This window comes from Strongylocentrotus purpuratus, unplaced genomic scaffold, assembly GCF_000002235.5.
Source record: "Strongylocentrotus purpuratus isolate Spur 01 unplaced genomic scaffold, Spur_5.0 spur5_scaffold_11, whole genome shotgun sequence".
NCBI lineage: Eukaryota > Metazoa > Echinodermata > Echinoidea > Camarodonta > Strongylocentrotidae > Strongylocentrotus > Strongylocentrotus purpuratus.
This window is the reverse complement of record NW_022145596.1, coordinates 29412052-29427991: the sequence shown is the minus strand read 5'-3', so window position 1 is coordinate 29427991 and position 15940 is coordinate 29412052. Positions and strand designations below refer to the sequence as shown.

Sequence of the window (15940 nt, the reverse complement as noted above, 5' to 3'; positions counted from 1 at the left end):
AGCAGTAGACCATTACAGCCAATCGTAATTCCATCGCGCACACCATGAGGCTGCCAGTCCGTGCGAAGTCCCGATCGAGTTTAATGTTTCTCATGACCGCTTGCAGCATTCACGCTGGCGTCGCATCTGCACATTGTGATGTATGAAGACACCTACAGCGACGCCCTCGATGTTTGCAAGTGGCGTCGTAGGACTTTTGATGTATGCGGGGATGGGGGCGGACTCGGTGACCATTCGGTTATGATCCAGTTATACGCTCATCCACACTTTCTATCAAAAGTTTACCGACCTAAAAAAAGAATATAAGTAGTTTTGAATAGATATAAAGGATTTTGTCAGTTTATTCTTAAAGAGTCCTCCTCAGCAATAACATTTATCTTATTACACATCCTTGGGTGGGTAGGGCATAAACATTTCCCCCTGTTCTCTCTATTATCAAAGAACCAAAGTACATACAATTCACAAAATGTAAAACATGAACTTTTCACAGAAGTCTCGTCGAATCTTTAGGGAACGGAGATTTGATGGCATCCTATTACCTACATCTTACCTCGCGTATGTGGGTTACATAATGTGGGTGCGCGTGTGTGTGAATGTGTGTGTGTGGGTGTCGTTTTGTATATGGAGGATGGTGCAGACCTCTCCCCTTTTCTTCAATATTCATCTGACGCACGCGAATTAAAATAGGGCCTATTGCAAATTGCGTTGTCACATACGAATGATAAAGAGAAGGGATTTATGAATTTGATGTAACCTTTTGAGATAAAAGCTCACGCTTCTGAAGAAATATATTGATATAGTGATCCGCAATCACCAAATTACTGGAACTATACATGACATTAAGGGCAATACATTTTTTAGTAAGATAGTGGTTGAAAAGACCGGAGCTTTGACTGTTATACCATTTGAAAATGAATCAAGTTTTCTTTATGCCAAATAACTTTGTAAGAGATAATTGATTGGTCGATTGTAATCATTTTGTATGGCTGTGTCATCTACGAAAAATACAACTAGTTCCCTCTTTTGGATAAGAAAAGAAAGAGCTGAATTGAGAATTGTAACCAATTAAATCAATCACAGAATATATGGTACATTGACTTTTGATTGTAATGACAGAGCTCATAGAAGTAGAAAAAGAAAGAGAATAAGATTAAAGGAGAAGTTATAGAAGAAAAATAACAAGAGCAAGAACAAGATCCAAAAGAAAGCTAAAGGGAAAAGGTAAATTGGGAGGTATATCAGAAGCAATATAAGAAGATATAAGAAGTAATATAAGAAGTAACATATGAAGTATTTAAATATAAGAAGTAATATAAGAAGTAATATAAGAAGTAATATAAGAAGTCAAATAAGAAGTCAAATAAGAAGACAAAGACAAAGAAGAAGAAGAAGAAGAAGAAGAAGAAGATGATGATGAAGAAGAAGAAGAAGAAGAAAAAGAAGAAAAGAACTAGACGAAGAACAACAAAATGTTTCAACAGTGTGTCCTTTTTTACTATAAACATAAATGAGATCCGATGGCAAATTTCCAATGCTTTCTTTATCTGAAATATGTTACCTTTTCCATACACTTTATGGCCAGAATTGTGAATTCGGGCCTATATCTCTAATAAATCCTTTCTTATTTCGGTTGACGTCTGGGCAAGGTCATTTCAATTTCCCTCAACCTTCTCATTTCTTTGAGAATAACAAATAAATGTCTTCCATTTCCTATTGGTTTTATGCTCCAATTATCATCCGTGTCCACCCAACGCGATGGGGTTCTTGCACGGTTTTTTAATCTTAACCCCTTGATTACTGAATTCGTTATTTCTCATAGGCATAATACATCGACAAATCGGTTACGGTAGGCAATGCGTTCAAAGCGTCTTCGCAATATCCTGAGATGGAGGGAGACTATTATAAAGTGTATGTTTAGTTCAAGCTCATCAACTTGGTGATTGTATATAGCATAATGGTCTACAATAAAAAGGATATTACAAAAGAATTGACGTCGTTTGTCAAAATGTTACCCCTATGACTTAAATTGACGCTGTTTGATGTCAGAGAAATGTCAATTGAAGAACCGAAACATGCTGCGAAGCGATTGTGACCATAGCGCTGAGAAATGAGCATATATAACAGCGGCGGATCGAGGAGCACCGGGACGCGTGCCCCTCCCCCGGGAAAAAGAGGATGTAAAAGGGGAGGAAGAAGAAACGAATCATGGGCTAACGACATATTCACCCTTTTGGTATTACGAATTTTTAAAGCCAGAATAGGGCACTAAAAACCTGTGCCCTTTTCTTTGCTTGCCGTAGAATTTTTCGGACTTGTGCCCCTGCAAGAGATTCCCGGATTCGATACCGAGTATTATATTAAGATCTATTATTTATGAAAAATTCTCATGACGCAGTAGTGTCTATCGTTACAGTATTATTCGTAATATTGTGCTTGAAGAATGTGGAGAGGAGAAGTAAAGTGTAATGACACAGACACCATCAGGTGTGGTTGAATGATCTTTGGATGCGTCGACGACATATCGTTAAGGACTAGTCATCTGCATTCGAACCTTCTCTAATGCCACGTGTCATTGTCTGTTTGCTCAATATGCATCAAATAGTTGAGTTAATACCCCTAACTACGCCGAATAAGAATGAAAACGTTATTACAGAAGGTATTTTAGATAAAACGTGTCGATTCGTTTTAGACAGAAAATTTAACACCAATATTTTAAACAAAACTTATGCATTACACATGGATCTAAACAAGTCGGGCATGGAAAGTTAAACTATCTCCGTTTTTGAAGGAAGAATTACTCTTTTAAGAATAAGTCTTTTAACGGTTATTGAACAGAGGAGGTGACGACATTATTTTAGAAATAAATGATATGGAATAAATTCAGTTCCCAGTATTTTCCACTGATTAAACAAGAGTATACGAAAGTCATGATAATCAAAATACCGATGAACAATATAGTTCTACAATGACGTTACAAGACAAATATTGGCCTTATGAATCCAGTGCATTTTAATCAAAATTATTTAAAGGATTTACCATTCCGTGTTTTGAAACTAGCCATGTTATCCGTGTGGGTGTTTTTGTGCTGGTGTGTGGTTGCGTGGCGGTTGTTGATGTGAATGGACGTACATGCGCGACTACACAAGGGTCACGTCTGTTATGAATAAACATTATTTTATGGAAGTACGTGCATGTGAATATTGTTTATAGCTAATATATCATGAATATTTATGTGTGCCTTCTCCGTACTGGAATGGGCCTATAATTCATGGATTTTGTCGTTTATATGATTATTTATCTGGAATTCAGGAAGAAAAAAAGAGAGGGTGGTGAAAATAGTCGAGTAGGACTGTCTACATTTGGAGAGAAAACATACATGTTATCTAACACCAAGTCAATATTTTGATTCACAAGTAATCTGCTTCTTACAATGAAAATGTGTACTACATGATCTTCTAAATGATTTCAACGTTTAAAAAAAATCATCTGTTTTCCAACAATTAATCACTAGCTAACATTATATGAATTTAGTTTCAGCTCCAAAAATTAAGACTTGGTCTTATTAACTTGCGACCGTCCAAATCGATCGCAAGTCTAGCAATCAATCACAAACTGACGATCACTAACTTGCCGCTTCTGATTGGTTATGTGTGTGATTAATGACAAACTAAAGTTAAGATTGATTTCAAAGCTTACATGTACACAATGGCGCCCATAAAAGTCTACCTTGGAGTACAAACATATTACCTTGCTTTGATGTAATGACCCCCATTTCTCTCTTCTCTACCTTTACCTCGACAGACATCCATCTTCATGGCCTTGATGTTTATACCGCTGTTTATGATGTGTATCGCATACGCGTTGATCATCAGAGAGCTATGGCGTGGAATGCACTATGAGAGACAAAACACAAAAAGAGGTAAGAAAGAAATAAAGAAAGAAAGGCCAAATGGTACCCGATGTTTTAAAAATCGTAGATATATATATTTTTTTTAATGGAGTAAATAACTTTTTAATGAAACCATACAACTTGAATAAGTGCGTTGATGCTTAAAGAATTATTAAAAAGATTCCATCAAATTATATGAGATAAAGCACGTAAGTATTTTTCTGTTTATTCCAAGAGGAACATGTCATTACCCTCGTAATGTACATGAAAGAAAATCTACTCTTTTAGGTATTATTTTAGAGATCACCTCAATTGCATCGGGGGAGTAAATATTAATTTTTTAAAGGCGTTATTAATTTGTCTTCAAACGCTGCATACTCCCCGAGGCTTTATAGTCATAAAAGATTGGAGCAGAAACAAAGCTTCATAATCTGCTCTTTTGTCCTTTGAATACGAGGTTATTGTCACGGCTATCATACTGGTTTAATGTGGAGAGAACACAGTTGAGATCCAGAAGAGCAAGCTCATAGAATTCTTGAAATAACTGCTGGGCTGAACATTTATTTATTTTTGATATTGCCCCAGTAATAATTATGATAATATGCTTTGAATGCACCGAGCGAGAGTTATATGTGGGCACAGTGTTTTGAAAGGACATAGAGACGGTATATCATGATACCATATGCCCCATACAAAAATGGCAGATTATTTTCATCATTATGAATATTATAAGCAGTAGCTGTAGTAGAAGTAGTAGCAGCAGTAGTAGTAGTAGTAATAACAATAGCTAGTTCTTATATAGCGCTTTTCAGGACTGAAGGCCCTCTCAAAGCGCTTTACAGATATATGTATTATCGCACCGGTCATCGGATTCAGGCCTACCAGCACACAATGTATGCACATTCTCCACTCCCTGGGGAGCATTCCAGTCAGGCGTCATTTTTACAAGCGCAATTTTGCTAATCTAAGCACATTAGCTTTCGCATCTTACCGTAGCGGGTATACCATTTAACACCTGGGTGGAGAGTGGCAAATGTAGATCAATGTCTTGCCAAAGGACATTAGTGCCGCGATGGGACTTGAACCGCGGACCTTGTGATCCACAGTCCGGTGACATATCCACTCGTCCATGAGTAGTAGTAGTAGTAGTCGTAGTAGTACAATCCTAGCTGTGTACCTTTTAATTGGAAATATACCACCAACAGTTACATAGAAATCCTTCCCAACTCTCCTTACTTCACCTTTCTATCTGTATATAATCTCTCTCTCTCATCTGCCTCGACCCGCCTCCATGGCCGTCCGTGTCTCGTGTTTTACTTGTTTCATGAGGTTTCAGTTATCGTAACAATAGATGAAAGTAAATCAGATGTTTTCAATTGACGGTTTTTGTAAAAAGAAGATTCTTTTAAAAAAAAGTTATGAGCACTCGCATCGTGTTTAACATCCGTTAAACTTCATTACAAGGACCGGGGCTGTTCAAACAGGGATTTTTTCCAGTAGTTCTTTTCATTCTTTGGTTCAAACACGTTTTTCGATGTCAATATGGCATACAACACCCCGGCATGGATAGAAATGTGACATTATACGCCGTACAGACATTCTTTTTTTAAATCGTGCGTTAAACAAAGGCATATTAAGAAGAAGAACAAAATGCGTTTCTAGCGAAATAATCCTTTAGTCTGAAGTCAGATCAATTATGTAGATAGAAAATGGATGGTTTCGTTGAAAAATAGAAATTATGATGAATTCGAGATGTCGAAGCTAGAATCTTAGTCAATGTTTTTGTAGAGACACGAAGTAGTGCCATGTGATCTTGGTGCGGGGGCGATGGGATCACTCTAGTTAAAAAATGGTGTAAAGAGTTGAATAAGTGTGTGGGAGTTGATAACCTTTTGGAAGTATTTTCTTAAAGCACCTCAGTAACCCTATCCGATAAAAATGCATTTTTCCAAGACAAGTAATTCGCAATATATCCCGCGTTCAATCAGAGATATTCAGCATGCGATTGCGTTCAATAAGAAACAAGACACATGCACAGATTTTTACTTTGCGTGCAGGCATCAAACATGTTTTTAAAGAAGTTCTTAAACTTTAATACCAAAGTCGTCGTTAGTAGTACGTGTTAAACGCAATTTTGTCTTACATTCTTGGTTTCCAAGAAATATATTCGCACAATTTCATTGAATAAACAACAAAGAAATGAACACAACAACAGTGAAATACAGATATTCCCCCCAAATACATCGACCGATATTATCCTAAATCGTATCGTGTCCTCTTCGTTCAAACGTTAAAACGGCTCTATACCATTATATAAAGCATATCATCTACATGTTACTCGCTCGACCCAGGGGTAGAAATAACATACTTGGTAGTTGGTAGGATGTATTTGTTATGGACCAAGGCAACGTGAGCTAATCCACGATAAACATATGTTAAAGCATATCGAATATGAAAACGAAATACTATAATCATTACTGTTATTTGTTATCACAGAAAAGGAACAAAATGGAACACCCCTTAACGACCTGAGCAAGAAGAAGAAAGGTCGAAAGGCATTAATGGACGACAGCAGTGCCACGGAGAGCTTCCTGCGGAAATCCCGCGGCGGCACGGGTGCGTCCTCAAAGAAGGGCGAGAGCGCGCACGCAACACCAAGGAGTACGTCATCGAACACGGCGAAGAAACGCGTCGTCAAGATGTTGCTCGTTCTCGTCATACTCTTCTTCGTGTGCTGGACACCCACGTGGAGTATGAACATCTGGGCGACCTATGACCCCAAGGGAGCATATTCATCTGTTTCAACTCTGCAGGTATAATAGAAGACATTCATGATACCTTAACGTGATCAACATAGTCCATTCTTTAGATTAAATAGAGCAGGAATATGTTCCATGTGTAAAATGTTGAACAACCGGTCCAGTGAAAGACTCCCCTGAAGCGACACTTCTTTCTATTTCCAACTCTTGTGACTGCAAGGGATAGTGTTGTGTGGAAAGAAATTTGTTTCCGGGGTACTTGTCTTAAGGTGTAAACATCCAGGGTTGAACTAGTAGTGTCCAAGGGTAGTCGAGGTGAGTAGGTGTACCAGAATTTCCCCAATGATGTTCATGACCCGAATATCAATGTTAGATATGCTCCTACCTATTGTTTGATTGATTTTTATCCACTTTAAAAACATTTTTCTCACAAAGTATTTGACAATCTAGGTTCCTTGGCATAGACGAATAAGGCTTTGTGTTTCGTCATGTCTTCCGTCTTAACATTTTTTACTCATCGTTGTTTTCTCTCTTCAGGTTACGCTCATACGTCTGATGATGTACACTTCGGCCTGCGTGAACCCAATCATCTATTGCTTCATGAATAAGAAGTTCCGTCAGGGCTTGATCGACGCATTTGGCTGCTGCTGCTGTTGCTTTGTGGGCAAGAAGGCAGACACTGCATCATTACCCAGCCAGACCAGCGTCAGACGGAATCATCCAGTGCAACGCCCTCACTCGACGAACTACACCAATGTATCCTCCGATTCATCCGTGTAGCATTAATTCTGATTGATAAATGTCATTTAAGAAATGGAGAAAAGTATTGGACTTTGATAACCATAATGCAAACGCATTCAGGATTGAAGATTTGGGTGTTTATCTCCGTTTTGCCAGCCCAGACATGAGACTGACCACGTGACTATCTGCTCAGACAGCAGGAAGCACCAAATCGATAGCATCATGTCGGATCGATAGGACTTCTCTATACTGCACATCTTGACTCTATTCATGACGACCTCTGACCCCTCCCATATTGACCATGTTCCTCTATGACGCATTCGTTAACGGGAAATAAGACGCGACCCATTTTCTTATCAAGTCCACTTTAACCCGGTGAAGTCCACACTTGACGTAACCCGCCATTCAAACGCACTGGAATCTCTCTGAAATCCACTTGATGAAAGTTCTAAACATTACAGTTTGTTTGTAAAAATGGCAATAATGATATCCTACCTTTTTTGACAAGGAAAACGATCAACTGAATAATGTGGGGACGCAAGGTTTATGCAAACAAAACATGAACATGCTTATTAATACTAGTAGTCACTTTCAATGACTTAATGAAAGAACTCGATCTTAGACTCTCGATCATTCACTGAGGACACGAAGAATAAGTTGATATGTTGCACCCGTAAGTTCCCTACGTTAACAAGATGATGACCGTTATGACAGAAAAGACTCTAATTTTTGACGACCATAACTTGGACCGATGTTTCTCTTTGTCATTATTGGACCTTCTAGTACCACCTTTTATTTTCTTTCAACGAACAAACGACTGTCACAAAGAGCTGTCTAATTAACACCTTGATTACCTTCTTGGTCCAAATGAACTCCGACGTTTATCTCGGAAAATATTTATGTATTTAAAGTGACTGTTAAGACTGAATATCACCTGACTGTTCACCCTTTCCCACAACTATTGAGCAAACATATTGATACAAAAATAACCTCTTGAGCACGTTGACATATTAACCGACACTCTGACAGAGTTTGAGTTTGTCAAGATTGGTTAGCAGACGGTTGCTAAAAAGAGTCAAGGACAGCTACTTGCCGGACAACTTCACTCGCAGTCACTAATGTTATATCGAGTTGTCGAACTAACGTTTAGATGGTACTGACCAATAATAAAACACCCGTGTGGTTGCCAATCTCGCGAACTAACGTGGACTAGCTACCAAGACTTGTGTTGTATCAAGAAGGCAGTCTTGTGTAGACGGAACTGGTCACCAAAACAAGATGCAAATATTGTGTTGCCGAGATCCGTTTGCGACATTTTGACCGAGACTGGTTGACTTGACTGATTTATATGAATGTGTGACAAGAATAGTTGGGCTTTCGAATGAGGCTGGTGGAGGATACGGTTAGGCGATAGAACCTGACTGACCAATTGGAATATTTGAGAGGTTTTTAAACAGGGACTGAACTGAGAACACTGGAGAATGAACCACCCTGACTACTGATGACCACTCAGTGACATGGAAGCCAGACTGGACAGTGGGGTCGCCAATTTATGCAAACAAACTGTATCTGATATCGAGTCCATGACAACTACCTTGTAGAACAGCTACATCCGGTCAACAGTTCTTGGACAGTCACTGATTACAGACAGCAACAACTCGAACAATAACCCGTACTGAACGTTGGCTAACCCTATGGACATTTACCGCCTGGACAAACACTAACCGAGCCACCACTATCCATGAAATACCAAATCCATACTGCTAGAAAGATGCAGTCGAGTCCCGTCGCCTGGCAACTATCTTTGAACGGGAGGGTGTCTAAATGATGATGTTTCTGAGTAAATAATTGTTCCAGATGAACAATAGTTGTAGGATACCTTTTCAAAATTGTTATATATTTCTAGAAACTGGCTACCGAGAATTTTGACGATTATTCGACTAAAGAGTCGGACTTGGTTTCTGAAATTGGTTGTCGAAACCCGTAGCTGTCTCACAGACTGTCGGACGAAGTGATACAACAACTGCTAGAAGAGACTAATTACAGTGACGTACTCCACTTTAATTAATATGTTGCCAACAAACCTTACAGTGCTATCTATCACTCATCGGCTTATTCACTCTAGAAAAATTTAGGTTTATTACTCTTGTGTAAATTAATATAAATTTCCATTTCCCCATCTACCTAGGTGTTCTAATTATGCTAAAGTTCAAGGCACGCGACTACGCACGCACCAGACTCGATCTGCAGAATATATTGGGTTGCGAAAGAAAATGAGCGTGATATGGAATTTAATTCCCCCAACAAAGGTTTTATTTAGATTATCAAAACTGCTACCTGGATCCAAACGTCATTTCCTCCCTTGGACTGTCACCAAATAGGATTGGTGTGGAGGATTATCAAAGACTTACCTGAGCTAATATAAACTTGACTTTGATGCACACTCATCATTTACTAAGACAACGACTTTTTGTACGACCTAAGCCTTCCTAAACCGCACCGGGATTGATCTGGTTACCATAGCTACGCAAACCACTGACGTAGAATATCGGTGGAGGCTCTTTTGGCCGCAGTTGATGCCATACAAAGAACGAGATTTTCGAATCAAATATAAAAATGTCGAAATATGTCGAGATATAAATAATTTTTACGAAGACATTTTTTGGGTACAAGCAGAGGTTGAGGACGAGCCATCCTGTGATTATGTCTGGTAATCCAAACATCTTTTTGAAGACTGTTAAGGGGGAAAAACAGGATCTTCAATAAATATTTGGGATTCATGGTTTGATAAAAAAAAGGGTGATTCTCGCTCGAAAAATGGCTAGTTCTGTGTCCGGCATAACAAACATTAGATCGACCTTTGGTGGATTACTGCTTAACAAAATCTACCTTTCAAGATTGATTTCAAAGAAAGATCACTTATATATTTATGTTAATGGAAAAGATCGACCCTTTTATGGATCGCAATATTGATGGCATTGACGGCCAGCCATAATGGTAAACCTAGGGATACAAGGGGTATACATGTGTTGCTAGGTAGCTTACATAGCAACACTTCCAAATTCAGATAATGATGACACTGTAGCCTGACGTTGGTCACCAATATTGTCGTGTAAGCTGTTTATTCATATCTAAAAAGCTTATAACGCCAGATCAGGTGGCATCGCTTCAAAAACGAATGGACGCATGTTATGATAATTTTGACAGCCAAATGAATATACATAGTCATGACCGAGACATTCTGTAGTCAGCTTTCACAACTTACTACCTTACAAGTTAGACAAGAACTGAAGACGGAGTATCCGAAAAACTAGAGACATATATGTATAGGCCTAGTCATTGAAAATTAATATTTTTCTTTCAGAGCAGGTAGATAGCAGACAATTGACATGACGCCACTCGACCGCGAACGAGTGTAGTTTACCTTAGTCATATCAACGTGACCGAAACGAGTCCAACAGAAGACCGACAATATACCGGAAGAACAATTGCATAGAGCCCTAAATCAGTCGGTCTAGGGCCGGTTTGTATTTGGTCCGGTGGTCTGACCGAGGCATTACACCGCCAAACGTCTCCATAGCGATTCCAAACCGACCGATTATTTTCCCTTCGGAGTAAAGTAATTGTTTGTTCGGTCCGGTATTGGTCTCGTCGATGTGACTGTGTTATCAGGATGAACGAAGACAATCCGGACAGTCAAATATCAGAAGACCATGACGACATTTCATGTATGTTACTTGCGAGGTTATCTATATCTATTTTACTCCGTAGAATGAAAATCGTCCAAACTGCTTTGACGCATTTAAAAAGACACATCTGGACAACTCTAGCAACACTACTGTACCTTTAACACGACTTAAAAATATTATTACAACCGCTCTCAACTCTACCTTCTCAACTTTGTATTACATAGGAGACAACTTCGATAGTATAGACACTGAGCAATTGATGCACGACTGAATTCCCTGTACGGATAAAACTAATAACAGCGGATTCATGCGTGTGATTTTTTTTAAGGAAGCGATTGCAGACATCACGGAGACCGTTAAAGGACAATTTACCTGACTGAAGACGATCTTTGTCTACTTTGACTGTCGAATTCCCAGCTGATCAACGGCAAATATTTACCATTAGATTACTGACGGGTTTTATACGAGCGGACACAATGATATGTAATCTTGACTTCTCGAGAGAAATTGCCTTTTAACAAATCATCACTTCTTCATCATGAAGCACAGTGTCATTATGTCAGTAAAATAAAATTACCTTATTCAAACGTGCTGATAGATACTGGAAGGCAGAAAGTCACATTTGCAGAAGAGGGAACAAGTACGCTTTCTTGTTTGCAAATACGAAACATTTTGACGGATTTCTTTAAACTCTTTTATATTTCATTCTGAAGGTGGTTTAAATTTGTTATTTTTTTGTTTTCATCGTCACTCGAACTCAAGGATACATTTTAGCATTGATGCCGACATTCATTCCATCATGCAACCATTACCACACCGGAGACCTACAAGGACGTACTTCCCTTTCCAAATTTGATATGAGGGATGAAAGTGCCTATTTCCTCGCTTCCATTGACATTACGTAATGTAGTTTGAAAATATTCAGACGACGAAAGTAAACTTGACGGATTAATAAGACTGGCATAGCAAGAGGAAAGTGAAAACCCTACCCCCTTTTCAACAGAAGAACAAAAAATGTCACTCCTGAGTGTAAATTGCATCTTTTTCGGTTAGTTCTTATTTTCTATCTTATATAAATTGTGTACCATTCTGTAAAAAGAAAACCTATGAAGTGCATGCTTGTACATTTTTGTATTTATTATATTAAGAGAAACTATTACGTAAATATTGTGTATCATCTTTGTATAAAAGAGTATTTATTATCATAAAGTGAATTATATCATATCATGTCATTTTAGAGAGAAAAAAAGGGAGCTAGATTTTTACAAACAAATGTCCAAGGCATGTTTACTATTTGTTAATTGAATTGATGTTCAGTTTATAAATTTGGAATTGAAAAAAAAAAACTGCGCGAAAAACAAATGCCTTTAACATATTAGGGCGCCAGAATTGTCAGTAGAAATGCTTTGTAGTTGAACACGTTTGCACGACTCTATTATAGTATTCATTATCAATCAATGTCGTTTATATCACCCATGCTTACATTTTGCATGCTGCACATATTATTTACGCTTACTTTATATGTACATTTATTTTGTAAATTTATAGCGATTATTTTCCTTTCAGAAGTTTCAGATCGTCAGTTTTGCTTCTGCAATAGGAGTTGAAGAATAAACCTTATTGGAATAATCACCTCCATATTTAGGAGAATGAGCCTGTTTGAGCCTTTGACCAGGTCGGGAGTGAATTACGTTATTCCTGGGCAAATTATTTTGTTTAATATCTCCACATATCAATGAACAAAAAGAAAAACCCCCGACACAATCCAAAATTAAGCATAAGAAAGAACCACATACAGCTACAAAACGAACGAAGACTTTACTTTCTAAATATCTCCCTACTCCACAAATTTTATGATTCACTTACACTGAAATTATGGATTCTTTTGTATTATAAAATGAGTAATTTTCGCATCACCTATTATTTTGCAAAATATAAAAAAAGAGCAGGCAAACTTGTGTAAAAATTACTTTCCCTGACCAAAATTTATACAGAGATGGCCGGGGCAATCTGCTCTACGACTTATCGTTCACTCGCAACAATTCAACAAAATTACCACTCCGGGTCTGGTGAGGGCAGTATAACGATTTTCGTAGGACTAACATTGATTCCAAGGCTCGTATTATTCTTCTCCTTCATTTAAAGATAAACAAACTACCCGAAGGGTTTTACTTGGTGGTCATTGTACCGAAAAATAATATCAATAATTATTGAAGAAATTGTAACCTGAATCTTCAAATTGGATTTAAAGTGAACGATAAAGAGATTAAAGAAACGAATTAAAATATTTAAGAATATTTAGTTCTTGCGATCTGAAATTCTGAAATGAATATACATTTAGGTCCATCTATTTTTAACTAATACAGGGTGAGACAATTATCATGAAATGTTTTCTGTGATAATTGAATGTAATACAGTATTTGATTACATTTTATGGAATATATCAATGTCTCTTTATTTATAGGTGTTAACAAGACATAATTATGATTCATCTCTGTGCGCTGGCACTTTTAAACATTACGATGCCATTGTAACTATGATTAAATTAAAAGATGATTTTCAGTTTCAGTTTTGTCTAAAATAAGAAAAATAATCTAGATTAAAAGAAAACATACTAAGATGTAACCTATATGAGTTATTGATATGGGATTTTGATGTCGCATTCTATCGCGTCATTGCATTGATTTTCGAATTCATACATTTACAATTTTCTTTGTAAGTTTTGCAGCTATTCGTAACGAACATAGTTATGTCAATTAATATTCAATTTATTTAAAGGTGTTACAGAACAAGTAAAAAATATTACGAAAATATAGTCGATCGTTTGGATGTATGTGTGAATGGCTATGGAAAAGCAAAGTGATGTGGTAAGTGATGAAGTATAATGGGGCTAACATGGCATTCATTTAGAATCTTTGTTCGTTAAATAGTTTAAATGAATTAAATTCACATAGGCTTATTTGAGAACATTGATAACGTCGATATCATGGTATAAATAATGATGATGATGATGATGACGATAGACAAGATATAAAATAAGATACGTGCTTTTATCACATTATTAATAGGATAACATATATTATAACATGGACCAAAAGGGTCAACTCAAAGTATATTTTCTCCGCAATCATCGTCATAGCAAAAATGTCATTATTTTGTTATCGGTATAATGACCACCAACGCATTGTTAAGTTCCATTTCATTCACTTTGCTGCATTTCGATGTATGTGTGTGTTGATAAAAGGCAATGAAACTTATATTGTTTTTATACTTTTAAGATTCATTTTCATTCTTAACCAAACATCTAAAAATAATTCCGTCAATTGATTGGTGGTTTTGCAATACACGTGTGACCGACGACTTCTTTATTAAATAGCAAAATATTACTACGTTTATTAGAAATAAGACGTTATGAAGTGTCTTTGTTGACCATATTTTCACACTAGGTTTCCGGTTCATGAACTGTTCACTTCTCTCCACGTTGACAAATTGTTCTGATTGAAAAATAAATTAAAGTGTAAAGTAAAAGCAATCATGTAATGGTGTCATGTAATGGATAAAATGCTTTATTCAAAATTGATTGAAAAGGTGTATCAATGAAGAGTTGTGGATGTTTTATTGTGATGAAATTATGTGTACTTTTTCTCCACTGATAGAAAAGAAACGTATTCAAAATAAGTGAGTTTCGCAAAAACATGATAAAGAAACGTAACAAGTGTGGTTGTGAAAGTAAAATGTAGTCTCTCTCCTAGTAGCCCGAAGTCGGGATATTTCATTGTACACTTTGTCAGGATAGTATCAGCTTTTTCCTCAATTTATTTCAAAATATGTATTGAAGAATTAGCTACCTCGTTTGTAACTCCATAAATGCTATATGAGTTGGAGTGACAACACTGACCGTTCAATTCGCTCATATTCAGATCTTTTGAAATGATAATGTTCTCATGTAATAATAACCCCCTTTTAGACACACAGCAACAAAATTCACATAATTTCTTTTCAGGATTCACAATTCAAAGTTCACAAAAATTGTCTACAAAATCTTTACCAAACTCTATCAGCTAAACGAGTATTACATAGTATTTCAAACATTTGTTTAAAATACCAAGAAATTTATGATGGTACAGACTGTCTTTGGGATTGAGATCAATGATTAAAAAAGAACGAACCGATTGACTCTCCATAAAGAAAAAGAAATTGCTGCCTGAGGTAGCGATATTTCTTTTTTAATAATTTCTCAGTTTGTCTGAAACAGCCCAAAGCAGTATTAATCTGGGTTTTTAATCAATATGTGTAATGAAAGAAAAATGTAAGTTACTCTATCTTTGGACAGAAAATTAACTGATATGTTATTTATGTTAGGGTTAATACATTTTATCCCATATTTGTAAAAAATTATTTTTAGGAAATCAATCACTGAAAAATCGATTTGCTCGGCGATGTATAACGGCTTACATTAAGCTCAAGTATGAGGGAAAACTGATTAAAAAATTGTCCCTAATGACTATGGATTTCGAACGATATCGTACTTTATTTCCTTAGGAACATACACTGAAGAAAATTCATACCGTACTTCTAAATCACACTTCCCCTTCTCCTGTCAGATGAAGTAAAGCTAGAAAAAAGAACACGAACTGTGTATTGCATCACTATTTTTTCTTTGAGAGCAACAATACATAGCCCGCAAAATGTTAGATTATTTGCTTTGTTTTCTTACGTTAAGATTCTAAATTGTGATATTTACCTTACAATCGTTGCTTCCTCCTTCGTCATATTGTTTGCGACCTTATATTTTAGTGTGTTTACTTGACATGACTATGCTTCACTGAACGTTTTGTATAATAAAGCTACCTATCTCAACA

At 36.9% G+C, this 15940-nt stretch overlaps 1 protein-coding gene across 1 annotated transcript in view; it reads left to right on the top strand.

Annotated features, from left to right (window-relative positions):
- Window positions 1-15940, top strand: part of LOC577301 (cholecystokinin receptor type A) — a 40130-nt gene extending 24190 nt beyond the window's left edge. Inside the window, exons 3-6 of the mRNA XM_030981130.1 lie at window positions 3802-3919; window positions 6386-6702; window positions 7186-7404; window positions 13073-15940. Coding sequence (XP_030836990.1) covers window positions 3802-3919; window positions 6386-6702; window positions 7186-7404; window positions 13073-13162 — 744 coding nt within the window. The 3' untranslated portion in view covers window positions 13163-15940. The remainder of the gene's footprint in view (window positions 1-3801; window positions 3920-6385; window positions 6703-7185; window positions 7405-13072) is intronic.